The sequence below is a fragment of the Poromitra crassiceps genome, assembly GCF_964638095.1.
Source record: "Poromitra crassiceps genome assembly, chromosome: 27".
In the NCBI taxonomy this organism is placed as follows: Eukaryota; Metazoa; Chordata; class Actinopteri; order Beryciformes; family Melamphaidae; genus Poromitra; species Poromitra crassiceps.
In genome coordinates, this window is record NC_139650.1 from 2,621,674 (window position 1) to 2,636,481 (window position 14,808).

Here is a 14,808-nt window from a genome sequence, read left to right on the forward strand (position 1 = left end):
CCTGGGTCCGGTTGATATTATAAGGGCACAGTATACATTATATACTGTGAGCTAATATCTTTGTGGGTTTGTGGGTGGGTACGGGGGTCCTGCGGGGAGGGGTGTTCTGAGTGAATCTGGTTGTATGTGTATGTATAGTTTTTTTTATGTAGATGTTTGTGGTTTTTTGTCTTTTTCTTTCTAGTAAAAAAAACTTGAATCAATAAAAAAAAATATATATAAAAAAAAAACGCTATGTGAAAGGACGGCTCTACAAGATTTCGGTGAGTGTAAATGAGTAGTAGCTAAGCTAACGTGGACAATAGCTAACTCATTTAGCTACGATGGTCAGCCAACGTTGACTCTGTGCTGAATCTGAACCAGGCATCACGACGAATGGAACAAAATGTACGTTGCTCTATTTGTACATGTTTTATTGACGTGTTATTTAGTGTAATGTAGAGAGTGACCTGGCTGTTAAATAGCTCCAGGTGGGATAAACCCCAACCTGCCAGTGTGTGCCAAAACTGAATATTGATCTACTGAGGTGGATACCAATTCAACCTGTTTACTTGCTGAGTTTGATACCTTTTCAGACTGAGGGAATGATGAATTGAGTAGCACAGGAATGAGTCCTAAGACCTGCCTAAGACCCTGCACGGTTCCCTTAATAATAATATTATTATTAATAATAATAATAATACATTCAATTTATATAGCGCTTTTCTAAGTACTCAAAGCCGCTTTCCACACACAATAAAAACATTAGGTACAAAATAGAATAAGAACATAACATAGTAATAACAATAAAACATAGAATAAAGTATGTAATTGAAAACTTGAGTCATGAGATGGAGGGGAGGATGTTTAGCAGGTGAAAGAGAGTTTGAAGAGGTGGGTCTTGAGGGCCTGTTTGAAGGAGGGGAGGGTGCTTGCCTGACGGGTGTGGATGGGGAGGGCGTTCCAGAGGGCGGGTGCAGCAACTGAAAAGGCGATGGGTAGAGGAGTGTGGTGGGGGAGGAGGTCGGAGAGGTACGGAGGGGCCAGGTTGTTTAGGGCTTTGTAGGTGTTGAGTAGTATTTTGAAGTAAATCCTGTATTTAACCGAGAGCCAGTGGAGGTTGTGAAGGACAAGGGTGATGTGATCTCTCAAAGTCAATGATAATCTTCACAAAATACCACTTTTATGATTTTGGAAGTGTAAATGCGATTTTTAAAAATCACTATTTTCAGAAAACACTTCAAAAGTATACTATTATGTAATACATCAGAAAGACTACACACAGCCAGTCGCATAAGTGACGTTTCTCCCACCAGGCCATGTTGGTGCGGTGTGCACATGGGAGAAGTTAGCCAGGAAGGCTTTCTGCCAGACAGAGAGGATGCAGAACAGAGGAATCGCCATACAACTCTTCAAACATGTTTCATTGCATTTATATTTTTGTTTTAAGGATGTTGGTTGTTATGGTTAGGGTTAGGCAAGTAAAACATTTTGGTGAAGGTTAGGGGTCGAAAATGTTAAACTCACGTTGTGCTTGTGCTTCTGGCTTAATGGCTAAGGTGCTTGCAGGGGCGGACTGGGATCATAATTCAGGCCGGGCATTAGATACCAAGCAGGCCAGGCCGATACGGGCCGACGCGCGTGCCGGCGTCCGAAGGGCGGGCCGTTTGAAGCCCAATTTGGGTCGTTTAAAGCCAGATTTGGGCCGTTTGAAGCCCAATTTGGGCCAAGTCCAATTTTAGAATGAGATGCACCCACTTTAACCCTGAATAAAGTAATAAAACCACTAGTAATCCAGTAGGCGGCGCCTGGCCTGCTGTTCAGTGAGTGGCCTGGCCTGGCCAGGCCACCGGGCATTTGCCCGACGTGCCCGATTATGCAGTCCGCCCCTGGGTGCTTGTCTTCCGATCTGAGGACTGGGGTTTGATTCCCGGTCAAGCCAGACACATTTTTAACAAGCAATTTTTCTATTTTAAAAACGTTGAATTACGTTCCAAAGATTGGTTCTTATGGTTAGGCAAGTACAACAAGGGTTAGGGTTTGGTCGTGGGTAAATAAGAAAACGCTAACCCTAACCTTTTATTTTTTTTACTTGGACCTGGACTGAGAGTTCAAAAGAATACCACAAAGTGCTCATTGATTTGTACTTGATGATCTTTATTTGGAAATACTAGCCAGATCATCACACTGATATAATGCATGCAGAAAAGTCTTAATCTCAAGCAACATTTTAGACCAATAGCTTTTTTTGGTAAATTAAAGTAAGCCATTTGTGAAGTCCATTCGTCAATGTAACGTTCAAAGGTCTTTCTATTCCAATAATCCCTGCAGTAATGTTGTTTGCTTCCTCCTCTGCACATTTTAACAAGACTCCAGGAAACTAGTTAAGTTAAGTTAAGTTAAGTTAAGTTAAGTTAAGTTGGTTGTTCTCACACCTACAGTCTATCAGGAGAAAGGTGTGTAGGAGGTGACTTGTAAGCCTACAGAACATGCAAAGAGACTATTTTGCCCGATGAAGGCCTCAGAACTCAAATGTTTGAATTTTTCCAAAAGAATCCAATAAAATGTTTTAAATTGCAACAAGTGAACATCCTGAGTTGATGTATGTGTCCAAACACCTCACAGTAGCTTAGTGTATTGATGCTTTTTAGCAGGGGCGGCCCTATCCCTGCGGCCCTGGCATGGACCCCATCTCAAAATGCAGAGATGAATATAAGATAGAGTTCACCAAACAGTAGAAAATACAAACCCATAGATAGAACAGTAGTTGTACATATGCGCTCACAACCTTTGGAATGAGTTGGAAGACATTAGTGTATTAAAAGGAGAGAAAATACAAGTATTCCCTGGAGCTGTCATGAGTGCGGTTTTCAAATTCCACCTAAAAAGTTCCATGATCAGAAGTTGAATCTCTGAAGCTGATAACTAGGTCCTTTTCCATGTTGTCTACTCAGAACAGGGGAGTGTTTGCTTAGAGCCAGACGGAGCGAGTTGAGTTGTGAGGTACGTGTTGCTCAGCAGTGGTAGGACACCCAGATCTGCCAACTTAGCTTTGGCCACCTCTTCCCAGCCCTTATTGGCTAACGGGTTCCTCGGGGAGGGATGCATGATGCCCTCGACTCGCACGTTCACACCGGCCGCAGAGAGAGCTCGCCGTGCCCGCTGCTCCGCCACCCGTCCCACCCCGATGACCATGGAGACGCCCAGCGCCTCGACCGCCTGGCACAGGGCGATGTCGCAAAGGGCCAGGAGAGCCTCGCGCTCCGCCGCGGGCAGCTCGGGGGGCGTCAGGTTCTTGCCCGTAGCGCTCATGAAAATGAGCGGACACAGGTTGTGCACGAAGCAGTGGCGGAAGAACAGCGCCGGCTCCCCGCACAGCTTTCTGAAGAGGCCCCAGAAACGCGCGCCGCTCACTTCACTCTGAGTGCAGGCGAGCCCTGTGATTCGTCGCTTCGGATGCTCGTCAGGGGGATGACCAACCTCGCCTGTGATCTTGAGCCAATCACGAACTGATTTGACTTCACCGAAGGGGACCTGAAAGATAAATTCATTCAGGCTTGCTCCTTAACATGTTACAAATATTATTGATCTGACGGTTACTGTAGCAAAGCAACATTTCACCAATCTGCACCAGTTAAAACTGACCAAAAACACAGACATTTGCTGTGGAAAAACTTAAAGTAAAAGAAAAGGTACAGTCGCAAAAATGAAGTCCATGATTCCCACGCAGTGGTTGTTGCGTTAACCAAATATTTTTCATCTTTTATTGATATTTTTTTTACAATGCCAGAAAATTCTGAAGGCTGTCTGTCATTTTAACATTGTAATAATAGATTATAACAGATTTGTTATGACTGTCTGTCAAAATGACAGAGAGAAAGTCTAACACTGCTAATCAATTGTTTTCCTCATTTCAATTCAAATGCATATTGCTTTTTCATTTACCCAAAAGACTGCCACTCCCAGTAGGTTCTTATGTTTATGATGAAATAATAAAGTTGGCTTGTGCTTCAATGGGCCATTTCTCAGTGACTGAACCCAAAGAGAAGCCTGGAGCACACGTTAGAAGCCTGGAGCACACGTTAGAAGCCTGGAGCACACGTTTTCACCTTTCACGAGCAACTTGCAAGGTGCAAAGACTCAACGTTTCAATGCACTTAATGTCTTCTTCAGAGTTTATTATACTCGCTGGCATTTTTTACCATTAGGTAAAGGGGGGGAAACTGCCTTGGGCCTCTGCAGCCACCAGAGCCCCCCCAAAAATACAAGAATAGAACTAAAATAAACCTATTTTTCAATATAAAATAAATGCATTTATTGAAAAACACCCCTCTTTTTGTTACAATACATTTGATCAATATTGTGTCATGGTTACCCACCCTAATCAGTCAGGCCATATAGTGGGCTATTCTATTCCACTTCTATAGTGGGATTACCAGTACTACTGTACTATTTTGTTACTATTTCACTACTTTAGCTCATTTTCCTTGCCACTGCATCAGTAACTGAGAGAAGTAGCGTTAAACACCCCCCCCCCCCCCAAAAAGGCAAGCTACACAAATGTTGCCGAAAAACAACAAAAAGTGTCCTTACTTCACAGCCCCAACTAGATGGTAATATTATGTAGAAATGATGGATTAAAAAGGGAGATGGTTGGGATTCAGGGCGGCCTCATGCTTGTCTTTGCCTAGGGCCCCCAAAACACTAATTCCGCCCCTGGTTATACCAAGTTATCTTATCCCTGCAAATGCCCAAAGACTTTGCCTAAACCTTCCAAAACAGCATAGTTCAGATACTAACAAAGCAGCATCGTTCAGATACTAACCGTAAACCGTAAATAAATAGTCTGCTGCTCACCCCTGTCTGTGCCATGCCGAAAGGTCCAGGATTCATCCCTAAAAAGAGGATACTTTGTCCACCATGACAGTAGGTCTGCACGTAGCAGCGGTGGGTCTCCCAGGCGTACTCCAGTGGGTTGTAGATGTATCGGACAGGCTCGGCGAACCTCAGCCGACGAAGGTGAGCATTCAGCTCCAACTCAGCCTGCAGGAACTTGGAGGCGGCCGCGATGTTGCTGCCCTCCTCCGATACAGACTTTGTTCCGTGTTCATTTGGTTTGCACAAAGGCAAGCCTTCCTCCTCCAAGTCACCCGGGCCATTAACGTTAGCAGACGTACCATCTAACATATTTGGTTGTTTATGTTTTTAAATTACAGCTTTCAAACAAAAACGCGAGGGGAGGGGGGTTATTAAAGTCACATTCGATTATGTAAGTCGAGCTACTAGAGATTTTACCAATACATAAACACCATGATCTTCTTCTACGCGTTCATTGATCTGCTGCGCACAACCAAAACGACTGCTGCCCTCTCCAGGAAATCCATGTGTATGACAGCTTTTCCCCTTCTTTTACAGCTGTCTCACGTGGTCATGGTCGGACCCAACGTCTCTCAGCCCTTCTTCCAGCGACGGATATCCATCTCTACGGCATCTTATTACCGGTATTCAAATAAGTGTAGGTTTATATTACCGGTATTCAAATAAGGGTAGGTTTAATCCCAGGTGATTATGTGAAAATGATGTTAATTTCTCCATAAAAACATTTAATACCGAATTTTTTGCAGTGTGGTCACTCTTAACTGGGTTTAATCAGAGCCTACCCTGGTTATTATGTTTAAATCTACTAAAGTTTATTAAGTTACAAAAATTGGTCTGAATAGTAACTAATAGAAATCCAACTGGGCAGACAAAAATCTATACAAAATAACTTACACGCCTGAGTACCGATACATGCATTCATAAATCAGTTCTACTATTCCGGGGGAGGGGGGGGTACTAAACTGCTTGAGATGTCAAACGGTTTTAAAACAATTCAAATTTAGTGTTCAACACATTGAATGAGAACAAAAAATTCCTTTACAAATTATTTTATTTCAGCATAATAGTAAGAAGCCTCTCCTCTCCATTCATACAGTTGAAACTAATTGGATCACAAGGGTACATATTAGTTAGCCCATTTTACAATAATCATTGTAACATTTTTTAGGAAGTTATTCTTATGCACTCATTTTGCCTACACAAAATAATCAATATCAAGATCCTATCTTAACTGAGGACCATAACTCGGCATGCAAGACTAATAAAGAAAACAACTAATCCGTGATAGCTACTGTTATGCTGTTGTTCATCTAATACCATTATCAATATAATTCACTACAAATACCAGGGACTTTGTATAATAAAGAAAACATTTTCTTGTGGTACTACTGCCTCTAATGTCAAAATTACGGAACATACTGGGCTCTCAACTGTACTGATCCAAATTGTTCTGTCCACCTTCTGTCAAGTTGAGGAGAAATAGGCTCTGTCTAAAACCTAAAATCTAGTACAGTCTGAAGGAAAAATATCCATATCTCTTTTTTTGTGTCTTTTTTTCATTTCACTCCAGTGTTTACAATTTTAGCAGAATAAAAAAGGTCCTTGAAACAATCATCAAAATGTGAAGTGAGAGAAATTCTCAGACAAATCAATCTTTTGATCAGTCTGAAAAATTAAATCTCAATCGTATTAACAAATGATCCGAGACTCAAGGATTCTATTGCGTTTTACAAGGAGATTGATAACGATACTTAAAACAAAATGAAAAAAGGATTTAACAGGTGAAGTCAACTCTATATTGCCCGTTAGCCATTCTGGTATGTGATGGTGCCAGCGGTGTGGTGTCCCTACACCAGAGATCTGGAACGGGGTTTCCAGAGCATAAATTAAGACTGCATTTCTCAAACCTGTCCCTTCACTGCCACAGGGTTTTACTTCATTCAGTCAAGTCACTTTAAACTGAATCCCAGCAGGAGATCTCTGTGCACACTTTAACTGTCAGTTAACTCCGCCACGATACCGCTCAACCATTTAAAGCCGATTTCACACGAGAACTCCACCTACCTACAGGAACACATCACTTAAACTAATTTACCGTCAGAACATGAAACCCTCTCTATCCAATCTACAAACCAGAGACAATGATCTACTCCGGGATTTCATCTCAACACATGATCTCGGGCTGCTTCATAAATAAATGTTGACTGGTGTTGGTCTGGAGTCTATAGCACACACAGTGCTACTGTATAAACAAGATTGTGGTCCTCAGAAATCACCCTCACCCCTACCCCAGTAAATCTGTACATTTGTGTGACATCACAGGTTGCAGGAGATGAACATCTGAAAAGTTGGTGTGTGATATGCACAATAAACTGTACTACAAAATTAATATGGCTAAAGAATCTTCGACACCCCAACCTAGATGAGGCCTTGTCCAGGGCTACAAAACATTTCTATGGAACGTTCATCAACATCAAGATCCTATCTTAACTGAGGACCATAACTGTGTTTTTGGCCTCTGCCAGTTTAGATTGCGTTAGCCACTAGCTTAGCCCGGCCGACTTAGCCTTCCCTCCAGGTGCAGCGTTGACATTTCTGGGTCCTAGAGTTACTCGCTCTCCAGTCACAGAAGGATCAAGTTTGAGAAATTCTCAGATCGGCAGCAAAGTGGCCCTGATCAACCGGCTCCATGCTGTCTGACCATCAACGTGTTTCACACAGTATGTTTCATCATAGGTCAAAGAAATCGTTTGTTACAATATCATTTAGCACTACAATGATTATTTGTGTATCTGCACTTATTTAAGGCTAAGCCCAATAACATAACAGACATCCACTATACACACCAACCACATAATATCTGGATGAAAAGGCAATTGTTAGTGTGTAGCAGAGTCAAGCAAAGTGTTGACTCTGCTATGGCCTGCAGCTGGCCGAAGAACTGCAGTGGGAAACAAGTTAGCACTATTTACTCTGCACAAGGAGCGTCAAACTCCCCGGGGGGCTCCTGGACAATGATGTATAATGAGTTACATTATAATCAGCAACGACCGGCCAAAAATATTCACGAGCATCAAAAGACGAGCTCTCTCAACAGGAGAACATGTTTAGTCTGTTTTAGCGCCACAGAAGCCATCGACATTCTATTAGTACGACGGCTTTAGGAAAAACATACCTCGGTGACAAAAGGCTGTCTCGTCTCAGTAAATACATCTGCTCCACAATAATAAACAATTAGTTAAGAAAAAGGCAAATTAACAAAAGGAACAAAAATAAGCACACTAAGGCCACAAGATGTTGTATACCCCCCCGCTAATCCCATGACGTGAGAGTCTGTACAAACAACATAACAGGACTTGCTGAAGCGGCCAACCTGCACTATTCTGAACCAAGATCTATGGACAAACAGAGTTGGGAGAGATAACCATCAGCTATAGTACTGTAGATCTCTGTATATATACGGTTTAAAGTACAATAGCATAGCTCTCGGTAACAGTGTGGGGGTAGGACTTGCGAAGGTCCGGTTCACATGCGGCGTATTTTTGCATGCGCAAAATCCAATCCGCCGGTCCAAAAGCACACTTAATAAAAAGGACGCAAGCAGCGCACCTCACGTTTTCCAAGCATTTTAGCGCACTGCATGTGAATCGGCCCTAGGCTGCCATCCTGTGCCATTTCCTGAGTCTTTAGCACATCACACAAGACACAGAGCATGAGATACACGGTCGCTATTCCTCTCACCTAACGTGAACCCTTCACATCCGACACTATACCTTTTGGATGTCGTGATTTACAGTTATGTAGCGGTCTTTCTTCTTTTAACAAACGAAAAATCCTCAGGTTTCCTCTGTTCTGAATTACAGTGGCAAGGGACAGTATTCAAATTCATTTCCATTTTTTGTCCCATTTTGTACCAAAAAATATCTGATCAGATGAGTCCCATAGTGAAAGAATGATATTCAAAGTTTTTCAATTATTTACATAAAGAACTCATTAAAACTGTAAATTCCATGTCGATGGAATCAAGGAAACCCTTTTGTTCAAATCATATTTAGACCAGATATTGCTTTCAAGTTAGTGATGAAGAGTGATGTGACTGACGAAGTCAAGCATCAGCTTGTTGCCTCCATGTTGAACAGCACACCTCAGCACCGACAAGCCAGATCTGGTCTATATTAGATTTTAATGCACTGGTTTACTTGACTTATCTGCAGAGATAGTCCAGTTTTATTGATTTTGACTCAAGTGACAATCCTTTTTTAAATTCAAAATGGGCTAAATAAACAAAGGAAAAAAACGAAACGGGAGCTTCAAACACTTTCCCTCGCCACGACAAGAAATCACAAATAAATCCCATCGCTAAGGAGTCAGGATGAACAAAGCCCTTCCCCCAAGTACCACCAAAAGCAGATATATTTGAATAACAATAAAAACTTTTTTTCTTTTGCAAAAAAAAATCAAATAGATTAAGTACAAAACAGGACCACTGTTTATCACAGAAAAGTCTCGGTCTTTAAAAATAATAAAAATAAATGGAGGGGGTGGGGGGAAGGGGAAGGGGGAGATACAGTAAAAAGACAACAAAACAAAAACACAAAATGTCCCTCTGTCATTAGTAATCCCAAGACAGGAGCTGCAAGATCAGCCTGTGCTAGAGTGTGGCGGCACTCTGCACAGAGCGGAGAGAAGAAACCCTGTGGCTTGTCCCGTCTCCAGCCATGTGGTGGATGTACATAAGGTGGAATGTCAGACAGCCAGCCGGCCTGGGGGAGGGTGCAGGGGGCTCCAGGTTGGGGGTGCAGGCGGGGGCTCCTGGGGGTACGGGCGTGGGTCGCAGCACGGCTGGTTCTCCACTTTGGCTACGCCGCGACCCTGGCACAACCGCCGATGCCGCAGCAGCCGGTCTGTCCGCGAAAAGTTCTACGACACAAATCGCAGATGGTTGGTTAACAATTCAAGCCAATCGGTTGAGAGGGGAACGAGTGACGGGTGACCTCCCTCACACGCTCCACCGTCTGGGGTCCCACACAGGACTAGAGCAGCAGAAAGTGGATCTGAGCAGAGCAAAGTGCTCATGCGAGCAATGACTGTTCCAAGGTGTATGTTAGATCACGGGTAATTCATCTGGACATTTTAACAGTTCAAACTTATCTTTTTAATTATTTTTCTTTTACCAGTAAAGAAAGCGATTGGTAGCTCTAGAACTTAATGTTTGTTTTTGGGCTACATTTGTATTACTTAACAATAAAAAAATATGAATACTACAAATCAATTTGTTATTTTGTTAGGGAACATTTATTTGATTTACTAGAGCAGTTGGGACTGAAGTGCCTTGCTCAAAAGAACATCAAGGCTATCTGTTGAGGAAGAGCAGACTGCTTTTCACGTCCCCAACCATTTATTCCCTGGACTGTCCAGGGATTTGAAGCGGCAAAAGTCTTGACACGAGCCCACTTCTCTAATCTCTCGGCTCTCGTCTGCTGCCTAAATCATCTCATTTGTACAGCGAGTGGCTGTGCATGATGAAGGGTGTGAAGATGTACATGCTAGTAGGGTGAGTTGTGTACAATTTGTGTGACTTTCTTTGTGGACACTCCTGCTTTGGTTATATTCTTACATACCTGCTGGCACCGTTCACACTGGTAAGGCTTCTCCCCGCTATGGACACGCTTGTGTCTCTCAAGGTGGTAGCGCTGGATAAACCTCATATCACACATGTCACAAGCAAATGGCTTCTCTCCTAAAAGAGCACACAAATACACAGTCAATTAATCCATTTCGCGGTCCCACCGAGATAAGCTGCGTGCAATTTTCACTTACTACCTTTAGTTTGCCGATTGCACACACACACACAAAAAACATGGAAAAACTCCCCCTATCGATTTTTTTATATATATTTTTTCCCAACTGAAATTTCAGCATCTGAGGATTGATATTTTAAAATGCCTCGTCATCAACTCATTATGTGTAGATCAGAGTGGAATTTCAAATTTGCATGTGCCAGATCTATGCAATATGGTGCCCACAAAAACGGGGCAAAGTATTTTGAGGCCGGTTCAACATCCCATCAAATGACTTGACAATCCAAACTCGAGTTTGTTGGTGTGGTCCTGTGTAATGTTGCAGGAGAGCAACGCTCTCAGTGATATGGGTACGGTAAATGTGTGGTCCTGTATTGTTGCAGCAGGAGAGCCTCTCTGTTGATATGGGTACGGTAAATGGACGCATACCCGTATGAGTGAGGCTGTGTCTCTCCAGGTGGTTACGCTGAATAAACCTCATGTCACACATGGAACAAGCGTACGGCTTCAACCCTATGCACACAGAGCAATATATTAGCCCTATCTCCCAAAAGTAGAAAATATACAACTTCATAGCACCTGGCACTAGGACTAACATAGTGGCAGAGATACATTCTATCCAAATTCTAAGTATGCAACTTGCACGACTCCCTTTTTGGAACCTAAGGTTGAAACTCGTCAGACATGCAAGTGAGTCAGTTGTTGAGCTAAATGTGCCTGATTTTCAATGCAGAAACATCAAGAGCTACCAATTGGGCTGTGTAACAAAACATTTAATCCTTGTATTTTGTGTCTGAATAATACATTTCACCATTATGCTCACTTGTCATTATAACAATAGGCCTGACTATATCTGCGCCTTCTCCCTTCAATGCATATATTGTATCCATTAACAGCACTAAAACTCCAATAAATGATTAATGGTCATTTTTCTTAAATCAATAAGGTCTAGAGTTTTAAATTAGACTCATCACTGGATATCAATAGGGACATTTACACCACCGTTTTGGATCAATGCTTTTCTGACACAATGACCCCTTTAAACTTTTTAGAAACCCAACTTGTGCTAATAATCTACTTTTAGGTCGACTACAGTTATAGTAATTCTACGTTTTTCAAAAGACTGAATGAAATACGCTATGATTTGTTCATTAATATCCGATTGAAATTGAAATGAGGCAATCGAATGCCATCATAAATGTGAAAGGAGTGGTCATAGTAGAATTTGGAGTTCTATTTTAGAAGTCATCTCAGATTGACTAAGTGACACATTGATGGATGGCAGTGGTAAGGAGAAGCTCACAGGGACTCTAAAACATTGCACTGATTGTCATTATCACAACTTCTTTCACAATTAAATATTTAGTGAAAATTCCACACAGATTACCTTTAAGGTGAAATAGTGAAATCTGCACATCTAAATCAAATTGTGTTGATGAATTGCCCTCCAGTATTATTGGCACACGCAGTGAAAATTAAAAGGCTGTAAAGGATTTCTTTAAAGCAAGTACATAAGACTCAATAATGATTTGTGTCCAACCAGCAGCAAAGTAAAGTACTGAAACCAATAAACAGAAATCTACTGCAGATTGGTCTTCAGGGCGCCCACCAGCACAGCTCAGCTGTTTGGAGCTGAAGTCGCACTCGCCTTACGGCGGACCATCAGCTCGATCCCGAGATCCAACTACAAGCTCTCTAACTGCAGCAACTTTAAGATAAGCTTTGTAACTGCAGAAACTTGAAGATACGCTTTGTAACTGCAGAAACTTGAAGATAAGCTTTGTAACTGCAGAAACTTGAAGATAAGCTTTGTAACTGCAGAAACTTGAAGATAAGCTTTGTAACTGCAGAAACTTTAAGATAAGCTTTGTAACTGCAGAAACTTGAAGATAAGCTTTGTAACTGCAGAAACTTTAAGATAAGCTTTGTAACTGCAGAAACTTGAAGATAAGCTTTGTAACTGCAGCAACTTTAAGATAAGCTTTGTAACTGCAGAAACTTGAAGATAAGCGATGGGAGCTGAAATTACTACGAGCTCTTTAACTGCAGCAACTTGAAGATACACTATGGGAGCTGAAATGACTACGAGCTCTTTAACTGCAGCAACTTGAAGATACACTATGGGAGCTGAAATGACTATGAGCTCTTTAACTGCAGCAACTTGAAGATACACTATGGGAGCTGAAATTACTACGAGCTCTTTAACTGCAGCAACTTGAAGATACACTATGGGAGCTGGAATTACTATGAGCTCTTTAACTGCAGCAACTTGAAGATACGTTATGGAAGCTGGAATTAGCCTGCAGCAACTTTAAGATACGCGATGGGAGCTGGAATTACTGCGGCTGCTGGCACCAGACTTGCCCTCCAATGTACCCTTGTTACAGGATTTAAAGTCTACTCGTTCCAATTACAGGACCTCGAAAGAGTCCTGTATCATTATTTTCTCTTCAGCCCCCCTGATTTGTAGCCAACTCATGTCAACATTGCTACGTTGGCACAATGAACACCAGTTGTTTGAGTGAATGACAGCTGATCCTGTGGTTACCTAGCAACACCACACCTAGCAACATCACCACAAAAAACACAGCAGGCGGCTCCACCTTGTAGACTGAAAGGCTGTTTTGCAGGTCTACAGGGATTAAGCCTAGACCTAGACTAAAGTCAAAATCCAATGGAGATTGAAAAAGTCCTCAAAGTCCCCCTTTTTTTTTAACTAGTGTTTCATTTCACAACCACACACAGTTTATGAGTATGGGTTGATGTCATATGACGGCATAAAGTAGAGTGTCGTCACTCGACCAGCAGTGACCATCTTCTACCATCCCGGTTGAATGTTCATTAAGTAACACTTATTTTTTCCCTGCACTCGAAAATCTTGGGGGAGCTAAAGGTCAACTGCAGTATTGAGAGTCAAGTACGCACTCTGAGCCAAGAGACACTAGTCTATAAGGGAAGAGAACGGACAAAGGCACTAAAGTGACCCATTTCCTCAGAATAATTGCATTGAGACCTGAGCTAGCTGTAAATGTGATGGGCATTAAAAAAAAAATAATAATAAAAAGCCTCTCACAAATAGTATGGTAACATGAATTTTAGGGTCGAGTCCAAAGTCGATATTAACACATCGGAGATAGAAGAAAAATAATACTATAATACCTTAGTATGTTTGAGCCCAGTGCTTGAAAGGGACAACAAGCATATCTACATCGTCATGTGTGATGCACATGACGGAGTCTATTAACTTCTCGCTCAGCGGGTACGGAGATGGTAAGTCCTTGAAAACACTTTTGTTGTTTGTTTTGCACGACTTCTTCAAGTCACGTTCAAATTGGTTTTGCTCTGCATCCTTTTCGTAACAGACCCCATAATTATCTTTAATAACTGCGAGGAAAAAGAAAAGGTGCCGACAATTCTGGAGGGCAACGTTCATTTGATGTAAAATACCTGAACCTAACTGAACTGAAGTTTATAGAAATGTAATTAGAACAGTAAATACTTTGATTAAAATGACTTAAGCACAACAACTAAGCTGAATACCTGGAGAAAAACATGTTTTCATACTATGTGTTTGTGCAACCACACAAACAGCCCTCATATTAGCACAACAACAGGTGAGTGTGATGGCCTACACAATGTGTGGGATGGGCAGGTGCATGGACGCATACCCGTATGAGTGAGGCTGTGTCTCGCCAGGTGGTAACGCTGAACAAACCTCATGTCACACATGGTGCAAGCAAAAGGTTTCACACCTAAACGCAGAGCATCAAGATATTATTTTCAAGCTTCTTATTTTTGGTGTGTTTCACAAACTATCAATCAGTAATGTAATTCAAACATATGTATTCAGAAATGATGGGCTGCTGTTAACCACTTTTTTTTTTTTTTACCAATTTGGTGAAATTGTATTATAATGAATTCATGCTGAATAATCAAGCTCTTGTGTCCCCCCCAAGCCAATTAAGAGAAGCATCGACATGTGTTAACCAATTCTTAAAATCCACAACTAAAACACATCACATGAGCTGATGATGTCACAATCCTGCTTTCCCTTCACACTTGCTTGTATGTTGCAGTTACGATACGCTTGATCGAGCTAAATGGTTGATTTGAGAAGAAATGATAACTGCCTTAAAATGGCTGACCCTGT

General features: G+C 41.8%; 2 protein-coding genes across 26 annotated transcripts in view; both read right to left on the reverse strand.

Moving 5' to 3' along the window:
• Positions 1-2,184: 2,184 nt before the first annotated feature.
• Positions 2,185-5,006, reverse strand: LOC310799461 (single-strand selective monofunctional uracil DNA glycosylase-like). The gene is made up of 2 exons (XM_083662050.1): positions 4,837-5,006; positions 2,185-3,513 (listed from the first exon to the last, which is right to left on the reverse strand). Exons 1-2 carry the CDS (start codon positions 4,870-4,872, stop codon positions 2,926-2,928), a joined length of 624 nt encoding a protein of 207 aa, XP_083518176.1. The 5' UTR covers positions 4,873-5,006; the 3' UTR covers positions 2,185-2,925.
• Positions 5,007-5,898: 892 nt separating this feature from the next.
• The window catches only part of znf740a (zinc finger protein 740a), a 36,996-nt gene continuing 28,086 nt past the window's right edge, over positions 5,899-14,808 (reverse strand). For 19 of the 25 annotated variants that reach the window (XM_083661850.1, XM_083661838.1, XM_083661851.1 and 16 more), the window contains 4 exons: positions 14,327-14,410; positions 11,088-11,171; positions 10,479-10,597; positions 5,899-9,777 (listed from right to left, as the gene is read on the reverse strand). In XM_083661850.1, coding sequence (XP_083517976.1) covers positions 9,604-9,777; positions 10,479-10,597; positions 11,088-11,171; positions 14,327-14,410 — 461 coding nt within the window. In that variant the 3' untranslated portion in view covers positions 5,899-9,603. The remainder of the gene's footprint in view (positions 9,778-10,478; positions 10,598-11,087; positions 11,172-14,326; positions 14,411-14,808) is intronic. The other 6 variants (XM_083661846.1, XM_083661835.1, XM_083661854.1 and 3 more) reach the window with 2 other exon arrangements.